Source organism: Haliotis cracherodii, unplaced genomic scaffold (genome assembly GCF_022045235.1).
Source record: "Haliotis cracherodii isolate W230 unplaced genomic scaffold, xgHalCrac1.p SCAF_3, whole genome shotgun sequence".
Taxonomy (NCBI): domain Eukaryota; kingdom Metazoa; phylum Mollusca; class Gastropoda; order Lepetellida; family Haliotidae; genus Haliotis; species Haliotis cracherodii.
This window is the reverse complement of record NW_027266286.1, coordinates 24,202,396-24,224,662: the sequence shown is the minus strand read 5'-3', so window position 1 is coordinate 24,224,662 and position 22,267 is coordinate 24,202,396. Positions and strand designations below refer to the sequence as shown.

Here is a 22,267-nt window from a genome sequence, read left to right as displayed (position 1 = left end):
CTCTGTGATTAGAGCCTAAAGACATAAGTCAGTAACATCCTGGACGCATGTTCGATGAATGCGTTGCTTGCAGGAGTCACACTCAAAAGTATGCTGCATCTTAAGGACGGTTTTCTACACTTAACACACTTAGCAGGCACTTAGTGGGTGACAAGTAAGGCAAGGGATCTGCTTCACTCCATGCTTATACCAACCCGTGAAGATCCAGGTAGAGCATAGATCTTCAGCAACCCTTTCTTGTTGTAAGAGGCGAATATGATTGTCGTAAGAGGGGTCGGATGGCCAGGCTCGCTGACTTGGTAGATGCATGTCATCGTTTCCCAATTGCGTAGATCGAAGCTCATGATATTAATCACTGGATTGTCTGGTCCAGACTCGATTATTTCGAGACCGCCGTCATATAGCTGGAATATTGCGGAGTGCGGCGGCGTTAAACAAAAAACGTCAATCGAATAAGTGTTGTCACTCACAGTATCAAAGTATGTATTACAAAATCTTCGTAAAGACAACACACACGGGTTTTACGAACGACCAAAGTGTATTGTAATTATTTAGATTAATGAGATAAATAGAGCAAATGAGTATAAACTAACACTATATACATTTTTTCATGTGGCCATTGAAAGTTTTAGTGTGGCCGTTTTGACATTTTCAAGTGACCATTTCAACTTGTGGCAATTTAAACTACACCATATCGCCTCACATGACAATACCAGGCCTGAGTGCCGTTGTACAAAACAACCTCAGCGCTACGACTGTCTAGATGTTAAGGTATGGGAGTGACGATCACCTTAACGCTAAGATCGCTTTGGACAACGGCACCCTGGCGTACACAGGTGTATTGTGTTTGTGGCATACTGGCGTAGGGGAGTTACTCAAGACTGGGCAACAGCAGGTCACATGATGAAAGAGAGCCGAGAGAAGAGAAATCAGGTCATGTCAGGTCACACGCAGATAAGCACATGTACTCTCATACGACAGCTTTATCTTCGATGAGGTTCCTACCATAAAACACTCAAACACAATGGCCTCGCTGTGTAACGGGACGCCGGTATGGGTAAGTGACCGATATATCTTTTTGAGTGTGCTCCTGTTTCATTGAAATTCATCGTTCACTATCATATAAGACGTATGTATATTTGTATGCACTGTTGAATGTACATTTACACACTGAAATGTCATTTCATATACACGTAGAATGTATATGTACAAGTTAGCTTTAGAATGTTAAGTTTTTAAGTGCAACTTTTTATACATGTTCTGTTTGATATATTTGTATTTTTTGTACAGTGAAGCTCCGTTAATCCGGAAACCCGGCCTTGTGGGCACATACTTTTAGAATATGTAATAGACTGAGTCATTCTGGGTACAACACATAATTCGTTAATCCGCCTTTTTTTAGGTACTGACTACCGGCATCACTGTGATAATCTCTACCATAATAGGATAAAAAATGTTACAATAAAATGGATTCAACTTCAAAATCACAGCATGACCATGGTCAATTAAGGTTGACCCGAGAAAACTAAGTAACAGTTTGAATGATACTCCTAATGTGTGTTTCGGACAGTCGTTATAGGCAATGTATTGTCACACTTATTTAAGGATACATAAAATAATATACTTAAATCATAGCATGCTTGCAATGATTAGTCAATTGTCTTTGTTAGTATTAGTTAAAGATAAGCCATCGATTGCACCATTCGTTGCAATACCTACTGGAATGAGTCACGTCAGCCTGAACAAAGGGAGATAACCAGTCACATCTCTCGTGCCATTAACCGACATTCTCAGTGCCTCGCAATAAAAACTCTGGAAACTTCATACTACTACTACTACTACTACTACTACTACTGCTACTACTACTGTTGCTGCTGCTGCTGTCCCCACCACAACTACTGTTTCTACTATCCGGGGTAGAATAGGTCTTCAGCAACCCATGCTTGCCTTAACAGGCGACTATGGTTGTCGTAAGAAGCGACTAATTGGTGGTCAGATTTGGTGCCTTGGTTGATGCGTATATCCCATTTGCGAATATGGATGATAAGATCTCAATTAATGGATTCTCTGGTTGGGCCGACACACAGCTGGAATATTGGAAACTTCATACTACTACTACTACTACTACTACTACTACCATACATGTATGAACAACTATAATTATTCACATTCCGCTCAGAATGCATACGTAAATCAACTTTAATACAACGAACACCTCAGCTTCTTGGTGCCAAGCTTATGTGTAATCAGGATGTTTCCATCTCCTCCAGGACACAAACCTGACCTGGTACAACACATGGCCTCAGTTCACAGACTGCTTCCAGTCCACGGTGTTGGTGTGGGTGCCATGTGGGTGGTTGTGGCTGACGTCGCCGTTCTATCTCTACTACCTCCTGAACGTCACACCGACGTCACTTTCTTCATATTGGAAATACTACATGAAAATGGTTAAGTTACCGTTTGATTCACTGTTCAAAACAACTTTGAACACAAGGGTCAACAAGGCCAACAGCTGCAATACCAGATGTATTTTTAATTAAAACTATAAACCAAAATATTTCCCCCCTGAAAAGCACATTGCAACAATGAAACTTTTGTGGCAGACAATTTCTTGTTTTCAACACTATGAAGCATATTTATGTTTTTCAAGAATTTTCGGAGACAATATTTTCGATAAAATCCCTGCCCTTCTCTCAAATATTAAATTGTCGGTCCCTTAGGTCCAGTTGCTGACCGCATCGCCGCGAAAGAAAATATTTATCCGACAGGAAATATATGCTTCGAATATACAGTGTATTTAACCCTTGATTCTTTATCGCTACCCTATTGGGGACTATGACGTGCTTGGGCACCATATAATAGTGATGTGTACAAAACCTTTCATTTGTCGTTTCATATATCTTGGGAGGACATCGATCATGTAGCCCTGTTAGACTTTCATAGTATACATGATACTTCTAGATCGACAACACAAATCTTCTCCGTGAAGATCCGGGGTAGAATAGGTCTTCAGCAACCCATGTTTGCCGTAAGAGGCGACTATGCTTGTCGTAAGAGGCGACAAACGGGATCGGGTGGTCAGGCTCGCTGACTTGGTTGATACTTCTCATCGATCCCAATTGCGTGGATCAATGCTCATGATATTAATCACTGGATTGTCTGGTCCAGATTCAATGTTTTACAGCCCGCCGTCATATAGCTGGAATATTGCTGAGTGCGGCGTTAAAAAAAAAGAAAAAAAGACAACACAAATCTGTTTATTCTGCAACTCCCAACTTCAAATCCCCAGCTCTCGCTGGTTCACATGTTTATAACTCTCTGACAATGCTGGCCATTTTCCAGTAAGGTTATTCGACTAGACCACGTAGTACCTCGTCCATTATCCCCCTCGCCTGTAAAGCAGTGGTCATCAGGGCGATCTTACTCTTGACCTGAAAGACTCCAAGTATTTGTAGTCTTTGAATTCCAAGAGTATGTCCGACTTGCTTTACATTTTGTATTCATTTATCAATTTCTAGATGGTCTGTGGACTGTTGGTGCTTGTGTCAGCATTGGAGATAATTCGGGCGTCATCTGAAGAGCATGCTGGGAATTTCTCAGCAAACTATATTGCACCCATATTAAAGACCATCACGTTTGTATGCATGGTTCAATGCAACATATTTTCCTTGCAGAATTGTAAAAAAGAATCGTGTATGTAGTAATTCACATTTAACGACGTGAAATAAGTCTCTCATCAATTCCCGTTTAATTAATTCGATACATGTATGTCTTACGTGAGTTGTTATACTGGTGGTACGTTACTGCTACGGAAACGCATAGAAATAATTCCAAGCCTTTCTATCCGGCCATCAAGTTGTCATACAAAATTTCTTCATCCCTTCTAACACCTTACGTCCAAGGAAGATGAAACTTTGCAGAGTGACTTTAGCTGGTGCCTCTTAAAAGTGCTAAATGATTTGCAAATAGCATATTTAACCATTACTTTGTAAAATAAACCATAGTTTTAACGTTTTCGGCATATGTGAATAGTGAACCTTCTATGGTCTTTCACCTTCATAAATACCGCTCATCCCACCACACCCCTTACCCACCCCCGATATCTATGCTATCATATGTGAACAATGACGTCTTTAATAATTTGGTGACATACATATGACCAATGACTTCTCAGGTCTACGTCATGGTGTTGCTGTTCCTGGAAAGGAGGAAGGGGCTCACCACATCTGGAGTGATCTTCATATTCTGCGTCCTTCTGACTGTGGCTGCAGTAGTGCCGTTCTACACCAACATTATACAAGAGGTAGAGTGTTCACCTAGCGGATTGTAAAGTGCGCGAGTTGGATAAGAAAGGTATTCCGTTTAACTCCCGTCCTTGAGAGTTGTGAGGAACGTCCAAGGTGGCACAGCTCGTAGACATTTACAAACGAGCAGGTGTTTGGTGCTACCAAACCAAAATCTAGGATTCGAACCCATTGCCTTCCTGTATCATATCCCGATTCGGAGTAAGGGGTGCAACCCAGGATAGCAAGTATCTGGGCCAATGACCACTGGACCATCCGAGCCCTACCGCAGTATGAAGCCAATAGACATTTGCACAAGGTGTTCATATCACTATGACAGAGTTCTTAAATATTTTACAATTAATTCTTGATTAAATTAATGTAATATAATTATGATTCTTTCTTTCTCGTTGATGATGTGTCGTGCAAACAAACAGAAGTCGCCTCTACTTTCAGGAATACGACGTAGACATGTTTAAGTTCTGCATGTTCTACGTTTACTTTGCTCTGGTCATCGTGGAGCTGATACTAAGTTGCTTTGCGGAGTCATCACTTCAGGACAAGGTATATCTAACATGCTGTTAAAACACACTTTATTAATGCTTTATTTACAACATTAATGATCAAATTGTGACTTAATATTTAAAGCAAGACGTACATGTATGATGATTCAAAGGTTTGTGAAAACTGTACAATATTGTTACGAGGGGCATTCAATAAGTTTAGCAACTTCAATATAAGACCAAGTCGCAGAATATCTTCATCCTGGAAGCATCTTCCACGTAGGGCAGATTTCATTTGCCGGAACAGGAAATAGTCACTGGGGGCTTAGTCTGGGTTGTTGGGTGGGTGATTTAACTGTACAGCCCAGAATTAGTCCCCAAAGACTATTTCCTGTCCCGACGTGGGAGACGCTTCCAGGATGACGAGGACATAAAGGCTGCCACAGAGGCGTGGTTAGAGGGCAAATCTGCGGATTTCTATTAAAGTGGTATTAATAGCTTGAAGGACAAATGGAATAAGTGTATTGAGGTGAATGAAGATAATATTGAAAAATAAAAGTGCAAAAGATATTCTGCGACTTGGTCTTATATTGAAGTTGCAAAACTTTTTGAACGCCCCTCGTATGAGAGTAATTGTTCGCATAACCGACAGTTACACTTTTTGTCTTTCTCCTAAAGTACTTTTTTTCCTCTTATGACTTGTGAAACACAAATTTATGGCTTAAATCAGAGACAATACGAACTATATACATGAAGCAAGGTTATATCATCACGATATCTATTTACAGTCATGTAAGTATTTACATATCTCGAGGAAATCTAATTATGAAAACGTTTACTATCATTCTCATTTACATTATTATCATTATTCACTTGTCTGTTTCATTCCATTGTCAAATGTTTGGGCCGAGACATTAGAACTGGCCCCCGCTGTGTTGCAAAACGAATATATTTCTTAAACGTTTTTTTTAATTTATAAGCAGTAGATTCTCTGCACTTGTACACAGCAGACGTTATTCAAAATAAACAAATCATTTTTATTAGTTGCAAACAAAAATCAGTAAATGCACGATCGTGCAACTGGATTTTCTGGTTCAGCGATCACTTAATTGTCTGCTTTGGTTACAGGCCGCCAGAGGCCTCAGGCAATAAATACTTACTTTTATATTCAGATTTGGTCAATGGCGGGTGTTACCGGTAGGGCATGACATGCGTATCTTTTTTTCGCGAACACCTGGTGTCATCACTGATCAGTCATCATCAGTTATTTTGATGCTTACGTCAAAGTTTAATCTGTTTCAGGGGATAATCTAGACTTGAAAGCAGTGTTAATTGTTAGTCACAGGTTACTATTTAGTGAAGGACAACCTGAAATGTAATCTGACTGGAATTTGTTTTATACCTTTTTCGCCAGAGAGCTTCACCTGAAGTGTCGGCTTCATTCTTGTCCAGAATCACCTTCTGGTGGGCAAACAGGTAAGTTACTTGAAGATATCCTAAAACACCGTCATTCCGTGTAGTCATCTGCTCTAACTTGTGTTATGACACAAGGAATAATGCAAAATGATCAACGCACTTATTAATTACAGTAAAGTACGGTTATAACGAACTCAAAGGGACTACTAATTTTAGTTCGTTATAACCGTAGTTCGTTATAAGCATATATACAGCATAACAACAGCAGATAGTCGGGACCAAAATAGTAAGTTCGTTATAAGCGTGTTCGTTGTAACCGTAGTTAACTGTACACACAAAAATATAATTCATATTTATCTTTTGTTCAAGGCGTAGTACAATCACTAACGGAACCGTTATCATAGGCAGCAACTTATTATTATTACATATAACTTGACAAACACACATCTTTGTGAATTCATTATGTGGTCATTGTTGTGTTGGGTTTCTTCAAATTTAGCCTCATACTGAGAGGATACAAAAAAGTGTTGACTGAGAATGATGTGGACGACCTTCACCCCCGGGACTTGTCCGCCAACAACGTGCCACGGTTTCTATCTGCCTGGGAAAAGGAAGTATCCAGGGACCATATCAGGTAAAACATGTTCGTATGCCTGACATGAGTGATATCTGCGTGATGGCAATTAATGAGGGACATGAGGCTGCATTAAAAGTAGTAAGTGAGTGAGTGAGTGAGTGAGTGAGTGAGTGAGTGAGTGAGTGAGGTTTTACGCCGCTTTTAGCAATATTCCAGCAATATCACGGCGGGGGACACCAGAAATGAAAAGTAGTAAGAGAAGCGTGGTTGGATTACAGTAATGAGGGATGCGTGGTTGGATGACAGTTATGAGGGATGCGTGGTTGGATCATGGTAATGCGGGATGCGTGGTTGCCTCACAGTAATGAGGGATGCGTTGTTGGATCACAGTAATGAGGGATGCGTTGTTGGATCATTATAATGAGAAGAGGCATATCATGATTGTATAAAGGTAAAACATAGTTGCATGATATTTACAAACTTTACTTGTAATGTACATAGAAGTTAATAGGTGATTCGTCGATAAAGTTAATCTTCAAAGTTAATAATTTTTCAATCCATTGTTGATGGATACTTATCCTCTCACGTGCAGGCATCTAAAGTTTACTTATGTGAATAATGTGATACTAGTATATGTATATTATGTACGCTCACCGGTAGTACGTTGAACACCAACAATGACCTGTTTTTTTGTGTGTCTTTTTGATTAATGTATAACTTCTGTTATATTTTGGTCCCAGTCTTGCGCATGTAGAGCACGATGTTGCTTATTCCAAGAGCAATGGAGTTAGTGTTGAAGACTGCAATGAAAGGACACCGCTGATCTCCAGATCGACCAGTAACAAGGATATCAAAGATCCACCCAGCACCGACAAAAAGTTGAGAGGGAAGATTTCTTTGATGAAAGTATTGTGGAAAGCCTTAGGATTCGAATTCCTGCAGTCTCAGATTTGGAAGCTGTTCTACGATTTGCTGTATATCACAAACCCGCTGCTTTTAGGGTAAATAGTGCTTATTTTCTGTTGTGTAATTCCCGGTCATTTTAAGCTTTCAAGCAATGTCTCCAATTCTCCTTTCTCGCTACCTACTCCTACACCCTGCCTACCTCTCCTCCTCCTCATTACCCATCCTTTCCCTACCCTGATATGTCTTAATTTAAATTCTTGAAACGTCTTCCCCAGTGGGTTCTGAATAGATCCTCAATACTCCATACACGTCGCAAAGGCAGACTGAGGTGATGATAAAACGGTTACAATGTCTCACCTGACTGACACATTGTGACATGGTGCTCATGCTATCAATCACTGATTTGCAGGACCAAGACTCGATTTTTTACAACCCGTTGTGATAGCAATCAGTCGAATCCGTCTGAAAAAAGCATTCCGTGCTCCTCATTCCAAGCCATCCTTCTCGTTGGTGTCTTTGAGAAAAAAACAACAGCTACGTATCACCATGATATCTTTAAACCCTCAGAGAGTTGATAAACTTCACAGAGGACAAGGCATCGCCTTCATGGAGGGGTTACGCTCTTGGGGTGATCCTATCCTGTTCCATCCTCATCCAGTCTCTCAGCTTCCAAGCTACCTGGCACCAGTCTTACTCGATGTCTCTCAGATTCAGAGCTATAGTTATCTCAGCAATATATAGAAAGGTAAGGAATATACACTGAATCTTCATCACTGATGAAATTCACATGGCTAATGTCAATAGATGATAAAAGCGTCCTTCATATGAACATGCAACAACCTACAAATTAGGAAATATCTCATGAACCATTTTCTCATAAATGAAATGCTTTATCAGGAACATTGACAGTCCTACTCACCGAATCTTTCTTGGAGTATTGAGGCTAGCTGTGTAATGTCTCATTTTTGTGTGTAGACTAAAATGAAGCGCTTATGAGCAATTCTTCGAACTGGATACCAGCGCTATATATATATGTAGTTATTATCATTATTATTATTATTTATACTTTACGCAAGCATGCGTGGTCTATCATGCTATATTTATGTATTGCAGACCTGTAGCATACTACTAAACAAATATTATGTCGGTCAGTTGTTTTTATGCATTTATTGTTATGATCAACATGTATACATCCAACATGGGTTACACGGAACATAGGGGCGGTCGGGTGGCCTAGTAGTTAAAGCGTTCGCTCGTCACGCCGAAGACCCGGGTTCGAATCCCAACATGGGTACAATGTGTGAAGCCCATTTCTGGTGTCCCCGCCGTGATATTGCTGGAATATTGCTAAAAGCGGCGTAAAATCATACTCAACATTATTTCCAGGAAAATGCACCCAAATTCGTTTTCCTGGGTTTTTATTGTCAAGCATCTTGATTATGTTTATTATGAGCGAATCGGTTATATAATTATAAATATTAAATATTATCATAATGTTACAACGATTGCACAATAATATCCACAAACTGTTATTGCAAACAAATTCTCTTCGTAGAATTTGTTCTTCAAGTAAACCAGTGTCACTCCTTGTCGTGACACATTGATAACAATACTTGATTACAAATTTAATTATATAATCATGACGAAATGTTGGTTTTCTCAATTATATATCACATGGAGGTATTGCATATTCTTTTAAATGACGTCAAAATCAATAATCTACCCCACAGACACCGATGAGTGAGTGAGTGAGCGTGTATGGTTTTACGCCGCTTTTAGAAATATTCCAGCAATATCACGGCGGGGGACACCAGAAATGGGCTTCACACATTGTACCCATGTCGGGAATCGAACCCGGGTCTTCGGCGTGAAGAGCGAACGCTTTAACCACTTGGCTACACGACCGCCCCAGACACCGATGAAGGTTCATATAATTATCAATATGGTAATACAAGAGGGCGAATTTCACTTGTGACGACCTTTCTGGGGCCTGTTCCGCAAAGCAATCTTAGCGCTAAGATGATCCTTACACCTATACTTTAACACAGACTTACGTTAATCGTAGCGCTAAGATCGCTTTGTGCAACGGAGCCCTGGTCTTCTATACATTTGATGAACTATTGTCATATTCCAGGACTAATCTATAAAAACCGCAACTGTAGCATTCCCAATACTTACAATTGAAGGGTTTCGCAATGATTGATACGCCATGTCTATATTTTCACTCACCTTTTTGCGAATACCTTGCGTCATCGCCACTTGATAGTGATTCATAATTAAAAATGAAATGCTCTTTCCATATTCATAACAAATCCAAAAGCAAAGTTGATTGTACCATTCCAACTGTGTCGTGAGCATGTGTTTATGAATCACTCTCAAAGGGTGATCATACCAGGTTTTCGCGAAAAGGTGAGCGTATCCTGCTACAACGTTGCCACCCGTCCCAAACACATGCAAAGGCTAGAGTTCACCTAAAAAATCACGGGAACATTTGGCACAAGTCAAAATAAGGAATTGCATCGGATATGTCCCTTGTCGCTGATGCGTCAAATTTGGAAAATCTTGCTTATGATACATCGAATCTTGTGATTATGGAAAATATTTTGTTGCTTAAATTCTACATAACCTTCAAGTTTTGGGTTATAATTCTTAATGTTAATACTCATGTCCATGATAACCGCATGTGTAATATGTCTTTTAAATCTTTTCAGGCCCTTACTATGAATATCCAATCTCGGCGTGAGTCCACTGTTGGAGAGATCGTAAACTTGATGTCGGTGGACACTGAGCATATCCGACTCATGATCCAGTGGTTCTGGGGCAGTTGGTCAAGCGTTCTCCAGATGGTCCTGGCCCTGTACCTGCTGTTTAACACTCTTGGGCTGGCCATGTTGGCGGGTCTGGGGCTGATGGTCGTCATCATGCCTTTGAACTACGTCAATATGACCTTCTGGGATAAGTTTCAGAGCAGCGTGATGAAGTTCAAGGACAACAGGATGAAGATTATAAATGAAGTCTTGAATGGTATTAAGGTTCGTAACTAAGCACTTATATGGACAGGGCATGGAGCATGGGGCATGGGGCATGGAGCATGATTCCTTCGGGTATCGTCAATATGATATCCCTGATTCGCCCGGATTATGATCGCTGGTTTGTCAAGACCATTCATGTCGTCGTTGGTGTCGTGGTTGGGATGAACATCTACCACCTACCTCATTTTGTCGTTCCTTCAACATTGAAAGGTGACTTGCCGTGATACATCTAAAATGTATTTCATAGCGGGATTGAACCAAACTCATTTCCTCCCTTCCTTACACTCACTCACTCGAACTCCCAGTCAAAGTACGGCTCTTCCGCTTGATGTAGGGTAAATCCCGAAGTGATCAAGATCTTAGACATTCATTTTTACCACGAGCACGGGTATTGTGCTGACTAACATTGAAACATAATCCTCATTAAGACGGAGGGGGCATGGGTGGCCCAGTCGTCTGAGGCGCCGCGATTCGCTGTGCAGAGTTGCGTCCCTTGGGCACGCCAGAAACCTATGATTGTGGGTTCGAATCCTGGTTCGCCCCGATTATGTTTCTAGGTTTGTCAGCACCATACTCGTGCTCGGGGGTTTCACCGAAGTGGTAAACGTCCGAGACCTGCATCACTTCGGGCTTTCCTCCCACATTAAGCTGACACGCCGTGATATAACTGGAATAATGTTAAAAGCGGTGTTAAACCCAACTCACTCACTCATAAAGCCGAACACTGATCTACTGACCGGGTGATAATGTCAGGCTCTTTGTTGAGTCTTTCAATCAATGCATGTTTGTCACTACCTTTTGAGCAGTTAACAAACGTAATCTTCAGTTAATGAATAACGATCACTGCTTGCAGATTCTCAAACTATATGCCTGGGAACCATCCTTCAAGGGGAAAATCACCGATGTTCGAGAGAATGAACTCAAGGGTCTTTGGAAGATCTCTATACTTCATGCTATGATGATGTTTATTTTTACGCTGGCTCCATATCTAGTAAGTACATACATTTACTGATAACTATTTAATTTTCTTCGTTATAAGGGTGTCATCACTGAGCAGGACTGATGCCACCGTGACGTCTCTCTACCATTCGTGACCAACTCCGAATAGCGACTCGTGTCCCACTCGTGGCCATTTTTGCGACTGGGTTGCGTCTAAGCACAAACGGGCATAGTTAAAAGAATTGTCAACTCGTTGCATAACATTCATCGATAGGGGGACGAGTCTTCTTGCAGGTTACAATGCGACAACGCGACATTTTATCATTGTCGCCTCATCACAATGTGTAAAAAAGGCGTTAAAATGCGCGACAATGCGAAAACGAGACATTTGTCGCCCTTTTCGATTAAATGTGCGCATGCGTAGTAAGTGAATTAATCTACGCATGCGCCGAAATGGTTAATACACCTTTTCAAACTCCACTGGTCTTTTGTTAGTTCCAATGGTTCTAAAACAAAAGTAGCAAAGGCAACGTGGTTTCCTTGTCTCAAAATGAAAACAAATTGTTCATCGTTGCTTTAGAAATGTGTTCATATACACATCATTCCACGAACCCAATGGTCGATTGCATGAGAACCGACACAAGCCGGCCGAGTTCGATGACACACAAATAACCAGGTCAAACATTGTAACTATCACTAGCATTATTCATGTCACACAAGATTAGCAGGCCTTGGTGTCATCGGACGTATTACATCATGTTGACTGAGTTTTTGTCGGTTTTGGACAAGGCGTCTGGCGATCAGTGGTTCGAATCCCATTACGGAACTCAGAAATGTTATGTCCGCTACATATAGTCCATGAGCCAGACCAGATATTGGTACCACTTGGGGTGGCAAAATCTCAGTATGATTTTTTGAAAGTCATATATCCATAGAGGAAAAAAATATCTGAAAGCAATCCGGGACTCACAGCTTAGTGGTAGTAATCACCACATAAAGGGGGACCCCAGAGTCGAATCCACGGGACCAGATTTCAGGGTAGGGGAAACCAGAAATGGGAATAGCTTTACAATAGTCATATGGTGAATAATGACCACTCAAAATGTTGGTAACCTGATGCTATACATGTTGTTATGTAATTAGGACTAATACGGTAAAAATGTAGGTCACCAGAGGTCAACAGGTCACAGCGTTTGACCTCTGCTTAAAATATTATCACCTACCAGAAAATATATTGCAGATGCCACACTAATGGGACTTTCTTAACCCAAATGGGCTATGATTGAAGCCAAGCAGTACCTAAGTCTGTTTCAAGTCTGATAAAAGGAACTTTATTATCTTTTATGGTGTGGTACAGAACGGTTTTTTGGTACATTTTAGAAGGAATGTCATCCTGCGCTAAAAAGATGGTATGAGGTTGGGCTACTTGAAATAAGTTCACATGAATTTATAACTCTCAACTCCAAATTATAAAGGCCATGTGCTAGATGTATTCAGAAGTTGTTTTGAAGATACATTGTTCTGTTTTTTGGGCTCACAAGATTAAACTGAAGGTCAAATAGGGTCAAATTGGATATGCTAACCGCAATAACATAAAATGCAGTTATATGTTACCTAATGAATATTAATATTTGATAAGATCACACAATTAGACACAAAAACTATTTTTATCACATTAGTGTTAGAGTCTTGATTGTTGTAGACCGAAACAAGGGTGGTTGAACCGCAATTCACTTCTCAATAAGTATCCTTGTGCTGTAAAGACAGCACATTTGTGACTCTAGTGCCTGGAACAGCTGTGGTGAAACTGTCCAGCTTGTGCCTACGCAAGTCAATGTGTTACTGTGTATGTCGCTGGTGAGGAGCCTGAGGGCTGAAACCTTTCCTCTTCCAGTGAAGCAGCTGACGGCATCACAGCTTGTAAACGGGATTGCCTAAAAGTCGGGCAATTACGCAATACATATCTCATCTTCAACATCTTTGTTGTATGGTAGTTTGTTACAGTTGTGTACGGGGGCACGGTTGGCCAAAGTTGCCGTTTGTGCTGCAATTCGCTATGCAGGGTGGTGTCCCTTGGGCACGCCAGAAACCTGTGACAGTCTGTTCGAATCCTGGTTCGCCCCGATTATGTTGTCAGCACTATACCCGTGCTCATGGGTTTCACCAATGTGGTGAACGTCTAATACCTGCATCACTTCGGGCTTTCCTCCCACATCAAGCTGACACGCAGTGATATAACTGGAATTATACTATTCAAAGCGGCGTTAAACCCAACTCACTCACTCACTCACTCACTACTCTTGTGTACGGTTCCGTTTGGTGAACTGGGTTTGTGTTGTAATTACTTCCGGCTTAAATTTGAAGAATGTTTAGAAGAATGTTACTATGTTCAAGCCAAACATCGTGAATATATCATGCAACTGAATTATTTTTCAGGAGAATAATTGCAAACTAAGGGCCAACATGTTGATTTCCAGTGTATCCAGAAGCAAAGATCATATACGGGTGTATAATCTCTGCAGGAAGTTAAAACAACTGTCAATACAATAAACTATGCAGAACCATAAACCGTCGTTTGAAACGGTATGAATCATATTTTACATACAGTGAACTACTTGAAACTGTGCTCAAATCTGCACAGCAAGCACCATACAGGTGATTGTGAAGACAACTTATTACAAATATCTGATATCAAACCCGTTGTTTTACATGTGTTGTTTGTTGATATCTGATATCAAACCCGTTGTTTTACATGTGTTGTTTATTGAACAAAGTCATGCTTCATAGAAGCCTGGCATTTAATCGTGTTGAGCAATAATTTGCAATAGCAGTGTGAAGGGAGAACGACTGAGTGCGGGTTACATGCTTGACCTTAATTCCTCCCTGGAACCATTCTCCCTGGCTGCCTGAATAACATACGATTCATTGCATAGGTAGTGCGCATAAGAGCTATTCGGGTAAGGGAGATAATCACTCACTCTCAGTGATACAGCTTGAATAAGATACGATGTACAGCATTGCAAGGTCACGCGTGATAAAGCTCTATACTACGCATACAGCTCAAGGAGAAAATCGCTCAATGCCAATAGGTAGATTTGTTAGTAAATTTATTGAACCTAATAAAGTCGATATATTTAATTTAATATCATAGATACAAATATGAAATTTTGGAGTCCGATAGTCACATGTTGTCGTTTTACAAAGGCATTAAAAACTGTTCATTGTCACGTCACATAAGGCCACAAGGGTGTGCTGAACTCAATCACCAGCTGTCAATATACAAAACAGAAGAATACATCACGATGACAGTTTTCATGTAAAGATTAAGTATTTCTAAGCAAATTAAAGATACATATATCTAGATATTGTACATATCTTTAAGTTGCTTGGAAACTGCCATCTTGATGTATTATAATGTACTGTATATTGACAGTTTGTGATTAATTGTCACCAGATGGCCCCAGCTGGAGTACCGGGAATGTGACTTGGAAAATGTGTATTTGATCATTTAAATTTTCCTATATGTTAAGTAGAGTTAAATATTAGCAACTGTTTTCCAATAGAAAAAAAAAGATTCTATGCTCACATAATGCTTCTGGCTCACATCCCTGTTCTTGTTCTTTTGAGGAGGCCATTGAAAGCGAGCAGTCATTGTCTCAAAATTCAACTGGAGAACAAAACATTAAGTTTGTCTTTTCTTTTGCAGAATAAAGGTCCCTTCTTATTCTAACTCAAATGGTTATATTTTGTAATATATTAAGGTTGAAACCGAGTTCATATATGGTACTAGATGACATTCTTCTTGGATTAGTGGTAACCAAATTACATCAAAATGTAACTTAACCATCATCTGAATACATATAGGGCATGGTTATTAGTAAAAGTAGTTGTTTTTTTATCAGAACATAATGACATATTTCAGGAAGTCCTACTTCATACAAATCTTGTATGCTTTTAGCGCAAAACGACATTCGTCTTAAAATGCATCAAAAACCGTCTCTTTACCACACCGAAAAAGATAATAAATTTCACTTTTTTCAGACTTTTAACAGACTTGGGTACTTCTTGGCTTCAATCATAGCCCATTTGGGTTAAGAAAGTCCCATCGTAGTGGTATGTGCAGTTTATTTTCTGACAACTGGTAATAATTTAAGCAGAGGTCAAATGTTGTGACCTTTAAACCTCTGGTGACCTACAGTTTTACTGTATTAGTCCTATATTACATACCAACATGTAGAGCATCAGGTTACCAACATTTTGAGTGGTCATACTTCACCATATGAGGTTTGCTTGTAAAGTTTTTTCCACTTTCTGGTTTCCCCTACCCTTTAATCTAGTCCCGTGGATTCCTCTATGGATATATGACTTTCAAAAAATCATACTGAGATTTTGCCACCCCAGGTGGTACCGCTTTATAAAATGTTGGGGTCTGGCTCATGGACCAATAACCATTGGTTACTGGGATCCTTTTCCTTTAGTGAAAAACATAGATAAGATGTCACTGTGTTTCAGGTGACGTTGGTGACCTTCCTGACGTATATCTACACAGCTCCAGGTCACTACCTCAGCCCAAAGACAGCCTTTGTAGCTGTGGCCCTACTAAACAATCTTAGATTTGCGATGCTTGTCCTCCCAGAAATCATAGCTGACTTTGTGAGGGTAGGGTATGTTTTTATACTTTTCTGGCACTGACTCACCATATAACATACGTTATATAATATTTAACTATAACTGCATAGAATTATATTAGGTCAGGCTGCTCAGTCAGCGAAACAAGAATCCAAGACTGGTATTAATAAGACCATGTTAGTAGAGACACAATGCCTTGACATCCATTATATACAATTGCGTGAGATCTAAAATTCCGTTGCATTATTTCAGCCATATTGTAACAAGCACAACACATTGTTATACTCTGGTAATATATTGATCTCTGTCCACAGTATAATGGACAGTATGATCACCAGATTGTCACAGTTTTTTATATTTAAAACTAGTTAAAAAAGCATTAAAACGTTATGACCTAATCTATTATTTGACAGTTCAAAAATCCGGGGTATAGATCGCCAGTTACCAAAGTAAGGTCACCATACCAGGGACCATGGAGATTGACCATAAGGATTTATATAATCCCTCTAGCTGCTGGAGATTTTTGACAAATTCAGCCAAATATAAAGAACTGCTATTGTGCGATTAAAATCGGGGCAGTAATAAAACTACTTTGAATGAAATGATCTTACACACCATTATGTACAAATGTTATGTCATGCACTATAGTGAGAAACAAAGACACCCAATCACCTGTACCATCGTGTTCCTTATTGCATATTACTATTACTATTACTATTGTAATTTAATACCTTGTGTTACAGGCAAATGTTTCTATTAAGAGGATTGAAAAGTATCTAAACAGCGGCGATTTAGATGACAACAGCGTGCAGAGGAGTAACAGACATGGTATCAACTTAACCTCCATATTCAGTGTTTCATCAATCCTATGGTTTAGTTATTCACCCTTATCCTTTTATTAACAGTATACGATAGCTATGCGATAAATCGCAAAGAGCAACGAAGAACGAATACAACGATAAAACATTGTTCTGTCATAACGTCATTTCTGGAGAATCGAACATGCGCTCGCAATTTGATGACGTAGTAAATTGGACGACGTTATATTTTAGAGGGTAGTAGTTATTGAGTTGTGTCCCATAGGTGTAGCTGGGCAACGCAGATAAACGCAGTGGCCGAGCGATCGTGTTCAAACGTGGGAGAGATATGACAGAAAACCCACCCCTACTCCCCCAGAGCCCCATACCTATCCAAAGAATTGACTAAAATTGTGTCTCAATGCTTGACGGAAATGTGTTTTCGTGCATCGACGATATGGATCGTTGATCACGCTTTGAAACACTTGTTTTTTTAGGCCATCGTAATATAGTTTGAGTAGTCAGACTGTGACGTAACACGACATTCACTCACTCTCTCTAACGCCTATAACTAATGAAGCGTAATACGTCTCAGTAGGTATTTACTGTAGTGGTCTGTATATATTGCAGCTTGTATATGAAGATTCATGTATGGAGTCTATGTGTAATGATGTTCCTCCTCAGGTGAAGCAGTGGCTGTCACTGATGCTACATTCATATGGAATGAAGAGATGGGACCAACCTTGAAAGAGTGAGCATCTCAAACAATGGAACCTTGTTAGCTAAAAGTTCCTGGGTCCTTCGACAAAATATATCGAGTTGACCATAGTACGAATTCGAGATAACCGGGATGCCGATATTAAACCATTGTGACCAATTGTGCTCCGAATCATGTTTGACGTACAGCCAACAGCATACCGTGGAAGGACTCATAGCGTTAAGGGATAGATTCACATGACCAGAAAGCATGACGGATGAGCTTAGGGCCATCACACACATGCCAATATGTTATCGAACCGAGAATCGGTTGAAAACTGCAGTTCTGGATTAAATATCCATAGATTTGTCTGTGATGTGAAATCCGGCATCGTCGTAGTAGACGTACATATATCGGATATAGCCATAGCGTTATGAAATTGATACAGATCACCATCAAGTATGAACAATTATTGAATAATTCTGATTTGTGTTGTGAACCTGAACGTCATGTGCGGCGACGTCATGGGCGCCTCACAATCTGCACCAACTCTTTGCAGTTCTGCAAGAAGAGTGGCTCCGAATCACAACGGCTACCATCAGGATCTTTATTCAGAGCATGTCCAGATGATGCCAGGCAATTGTCCGGGTTCTCTGGGTGTGGCGCGCAATCTTTATTGAAATTTACTCTTGATGTTATATAGGTGTCAAACATATACTACATGTAACGACTTTTAATTTTCATTTAAATCATCCAATATCTTATTGAAGATCATAGATATATATCCACAAACTCAATACGTTTTGTTTATCAACTGGTACATTATGATATTTCCTCAAATTCTATACATTTTCTACTAGCATCAATCTGAAAGTTAAGACTGGACAGCTGGTGGCCGTTGTGGGTCAGGTCGGTGCGGGGAAATCATCTCTCATCTCAGCTATGTTTGGTGAGATGCACAAAAGTAAAGGACAAGTGTGTTTGAAGGTATGGCATCCTGCACAGGGACACCAGGTGTCAAAATTGTAACACGCCATTCAAGCGAAAGAAATATGAATTTGAATCTATATATTTATCGCAATTTGTAGGGAGATTTTATTGCATCAGAGAATCTAAACATGATAAATAATTCAACCATCATTGTTAACATTATTTTGTTGTGCAATTGCAATTCTGATATTTAAATATGAAGCTCAACTGAAACATGTCACTGCCAACAGGGAAAACTTGCCTATGTACCTCAACAAGCCTGGATCCAGAACGACACCCTGCAGAACAACATCCTGTTCGGGAAGTCCATGGACAGAGAGCGCTATGATGAAGTGGTGGAGTGCTGCGCCCTGACTCCAGACCTTGAGATGTTACCGGGAGGGGACATGACGGAGATAGGGGAGAGGGTACTGTATATTTGTATACTGGTGGAAAGAAGTTAAGAGTGGGTTAGAAAGCTATGTTCCTCAAATGGCACCATGGTAATTAAGGACGTATGCAGCATACTAATAATAACATCTCATCCATTTTCTTGTTTTGTTTCTTATATTAAAACAGGAGCTATGCTCTTGGTTGCTATGTCCGTAAAGATCCAAGTTCGACTTGGCGACTGATCGGATGGTCAGGCTCGCTGACGTCGGTTGATGCATGTCATTGTCTTCTAAATGCGTGGAGCGATTCCAATGATTTTAATCACTGGATTGTCTGGCACAGAGTCGAGTGCGGCGATATACAAGCAACTAAACATGATATATCCATCTCATGTTTGTTTGTTTGTTTGTTGTTTAACGCCGCACTCAGCAATATTCCAGCTATATGACGGCGGTCTGTAAAATAATCGAGTCTGGACCAGACAATCCAGTGATTGACATCATGAGCATCAATCAACGCAAATGGGATCGATGACATGCATCAACCAAGTCAGCGAGCCTGACCACGCGATCCCGTTAGTCGCCTCTTACGACAAGCATAGTCGCCTTTTACGGCAAGTATGGGTTGCTGAAGACCTATTCTACCCCAGAATCTTCACGGGTCTATCCATCTCATGGCCAGATCTGAGGTAATCAATGCAACGTACACAACTGGACATTGTATTATTATGGTAATCAGTGTCTACTGGGTTGACCTACATCTTAAATGCTATTTTAATTTGGACGTAAACAAAGTGGGGTTTTGAAGGATTTGAAATCTAACTTATACACATTATAGTCCCTTTTTAAACATTCGTTTTCTATATACGACAAATAGTAAGAACTATTCTTCAATATTGTTCATGTTCCCTTATCGTCTTTGGTTCATCTATATTTGTGTTCAAATGCGTCAAACAATTCGTTTCGTAAAATCATCGACTACCCGCAAATGTTAACTTTCAATCCAATCACATGAAGAAAAAACATTCCAAGCTTGGAAGAACATTGACAGGGTGGTCATTCCATATATTCCTGTTATGAGTAATTCCAGAGTCGAACAGCTTATTTTCTCAAAATGTGCTTTTATTTATAATTAATGTTTATTAATGTGTATTGTGCTTTGGGATGTCTAGGGGTTTGTTTATATTGCTGTGGATTGTAAAGTCGTGAATGGTCTGTTTGGTCTTTGTATAAACATATAACCCCATTATTGGTAAGACATCCAGGTAGTACCAATAATTTGTAGGAATTACTTTCATTAAAATTCTGAAGTTATTTTTAATAATATTATGAAATTGATGACCAAACTGTACATTTATTCAATGGTTTCAGATGCTATTTGCATTAAGTATGAGTGCAAGGATATCGGAGAGTAGTCATTACTTCCGAACTGTCATCATGTTTCATTTATTTCTTTTGCTATTTTGCAAAATAGATGGACATTTCAGTACGAAGTACAGTTATTATTTTTTCAAGAATTTTCGGAGACAATATTTTCGGGAAGAAATCCTCCCAGCTCTCCCACTCGTTAACAACAAAAGGTCGGTCCGTTTATACATAGAATAGTGTAAGTGCGCCCATTTCAGTGTGATTGGTACAAATTTATATCAACTCCGACACACCGGAAGTGTAGACAGAATGTGGACATTCTTGTTTCATCAACAGGGTATCAACTTGAGTGGAGGGCAGAAGCAGAGAGTGTCTCTAGCCAGAGCTGTGTACAACGACGCCGACATCTATCTGCTGGATGATCCACTCAGTGCTGTCGACAGTCACGTGGGGAAACATATATTTGATAAGCTCATCTGCAGCAAGGGCCTCCTTGCAAAGAAGGTATGTCTGCGTTTATCCGTATGTTAATACATAAATCGTCTTCATTGGTCAGACATGGGATAGTAATTGGTATGTTTTAGTAAATTACAGTTTGTTTGTTTTACATAGACGCGAATATTGGTCACTCACGGCATCCACTGGCTCCCAGAGATGGACTCTATCCTTGTGATGACCAGTGGTCAGATATCAGAAAAGGGGACGTATGAGGAGCTTCTGCAGCATAACGGACCCTTTGCCCAGTTCCTACAAACTTACCTCCTCGAAAGTAGGGATAACAACGACGATGACCCAGAAGGTAAGAGCAAACAAACCACTTGAGAAATACCAATCTAAGATAATGGACATTACACTATCCTCACCAGTACAACATCACGGACATAGGGGCACAGGTGGTTCATCGTTTCATACTTTTGCGTCCCGTCATATTCGTCTGTTCGTGGGGTCCAATCCAAGATTCGCCCTGATCTTCGATTCTAGCTAGTCAGTCCATATTGAGAGGGATATATTCTATTCTATTTTCCAATAATGTCATATTTCTTGGTACTGAGTAAAGCTGCAACTTTTTCGATCCTTGGTTCGTGGACAGATGTAATTACATATGGTCAATGTAATCGGTTATTCAAAGAACGTACACTGAAAGTATCTGTTTCCATTAATGATATTGTGATAACGTTGTCAATGGTTTCCACCTGGTCATAATGGAAACGGCAACCCGATTGCATTTCCGACCGCCTCCGTGGTCAAGTGGTAGAATAAGCGGAATGTCCGGGGTACGTTCCCTGGCCGCGTCGTACCAAATGATGTTAAAAGATGGTACTTGTTGTTACCCGGCCTGGCGCTCGGCATTTAGGGGCAAAAAGCAAGGACTGGTCGGCGTGAAGTCAGTAAACTGTGCCTGAGTGAAGTATCCATGTTAAACTGCGGCATGGTATCTCAGTGGGCTAGCACTATGAAATCGGCAATAGTCCGGACTAGCACAAGCACGCACGCACGCACGCGTGCGTGCATGCAGGTCGCCATATAAATGCTATAATCCTGGACGCGACGTTAAACCCCATTTTGACTCACCTCACCGATTGCATTCCCTCCTGAAACATACTTCTTGCTCAGAGATGGAGATGAAGCGCATGGTGCTCCAACGACTCGTGTCTGTAACATCAGAAGAGGACACTGAAGATGGAGTGAAAGTAGCCCGCCTGTGAGTACACCACTAATTAAAACCACAGATCATTGATATGTGATGAAGAGATTTCTA

General features: G+C 40.3%; 1 protein-coding gene across 1 annotated transcript in view; it reads left to right on the top strand.

Moving 5' to 3' along the window:
- Positions 1 to 977: 977 nt before the first annotated feature.
- Positions 978 to 22,267, top strand: part of LOC139474470 (multidrug resistance-associated protein 1-like) — a 32,012-nt gene continuing 10,722 nt past the window's right edge. The window contains exons 1-19 of the mRNA XM_071257507.1: positions 978 to 1,057; positions 2,271 to 2,447; positions 3,519 to 3,638; positions 4,175 to 4,303; positions 4,740 to 4,847; positions 6,201 to 6,262; positions 6,702 to 6,836; positions 7,520 to 7,780; positions 8,253 to 8,430; positions 10,397 to 10,717; positions 11,571 to 11,708; positions 16,169 to 16,315; positions 17,029 to 17,113; positions 17,767 to 17,833; positions 18,640 to 18,766; positions 19,000 to 19,176; positions 20,845 to 21,012; positions 21,121 to 21,307; positions 22,123 to 22,210. Coding sequence (XP_071113608.1) covers positions 1,025 to 1,057; positions 2,271 to 2,447; positions 3,519 to 3,638; positions 4,175 to 4,303; positions 4,740 to 4,847; positions 6,201 to 6,262; positions 6,702 to 6,836; positions 7,520 to 7,780; positions 8,253 to 8,430; positions 10,397 to 10,717; positions 11,571 to 11,708; positions 16,169 to 16,315; positions 17,029 to 17,113; positions 17,767 to 17,833; positions 18,640 to 18,766; positions 19,000 to 19,176; positions 20,845 to 21,012; positions 21,121 to 21,307; positions 22,123 to 22,210 — 2,708 coding nt within the window. The 5' untranslated portion in view covers positions 978 to 1,024. The remainder of the gene's footprint in view (positions 1,058 to 2,270; positions 2,448 to 3,518; positions 3,639 to 4,174; positions 4,304 to 4,739; positions 4,848 to 6,200; positions 6,263 to 6,701; positions 6,837 to 7,519; positions 7,781 to 8,252; positions 8,431 to 10,396; positions 10,718 to 11,570; positions 11,709 to 16,168; positions 16,316 to 17,028; positions 17,114 to 17,766; positions 17,834 to 18,639; positions 18,767 to 18,999; positions 19,177 to 20,844; positions 21,013 to 21,120; positions 21,308 to 22,122; positions 22,211 to 22,267) is intronic.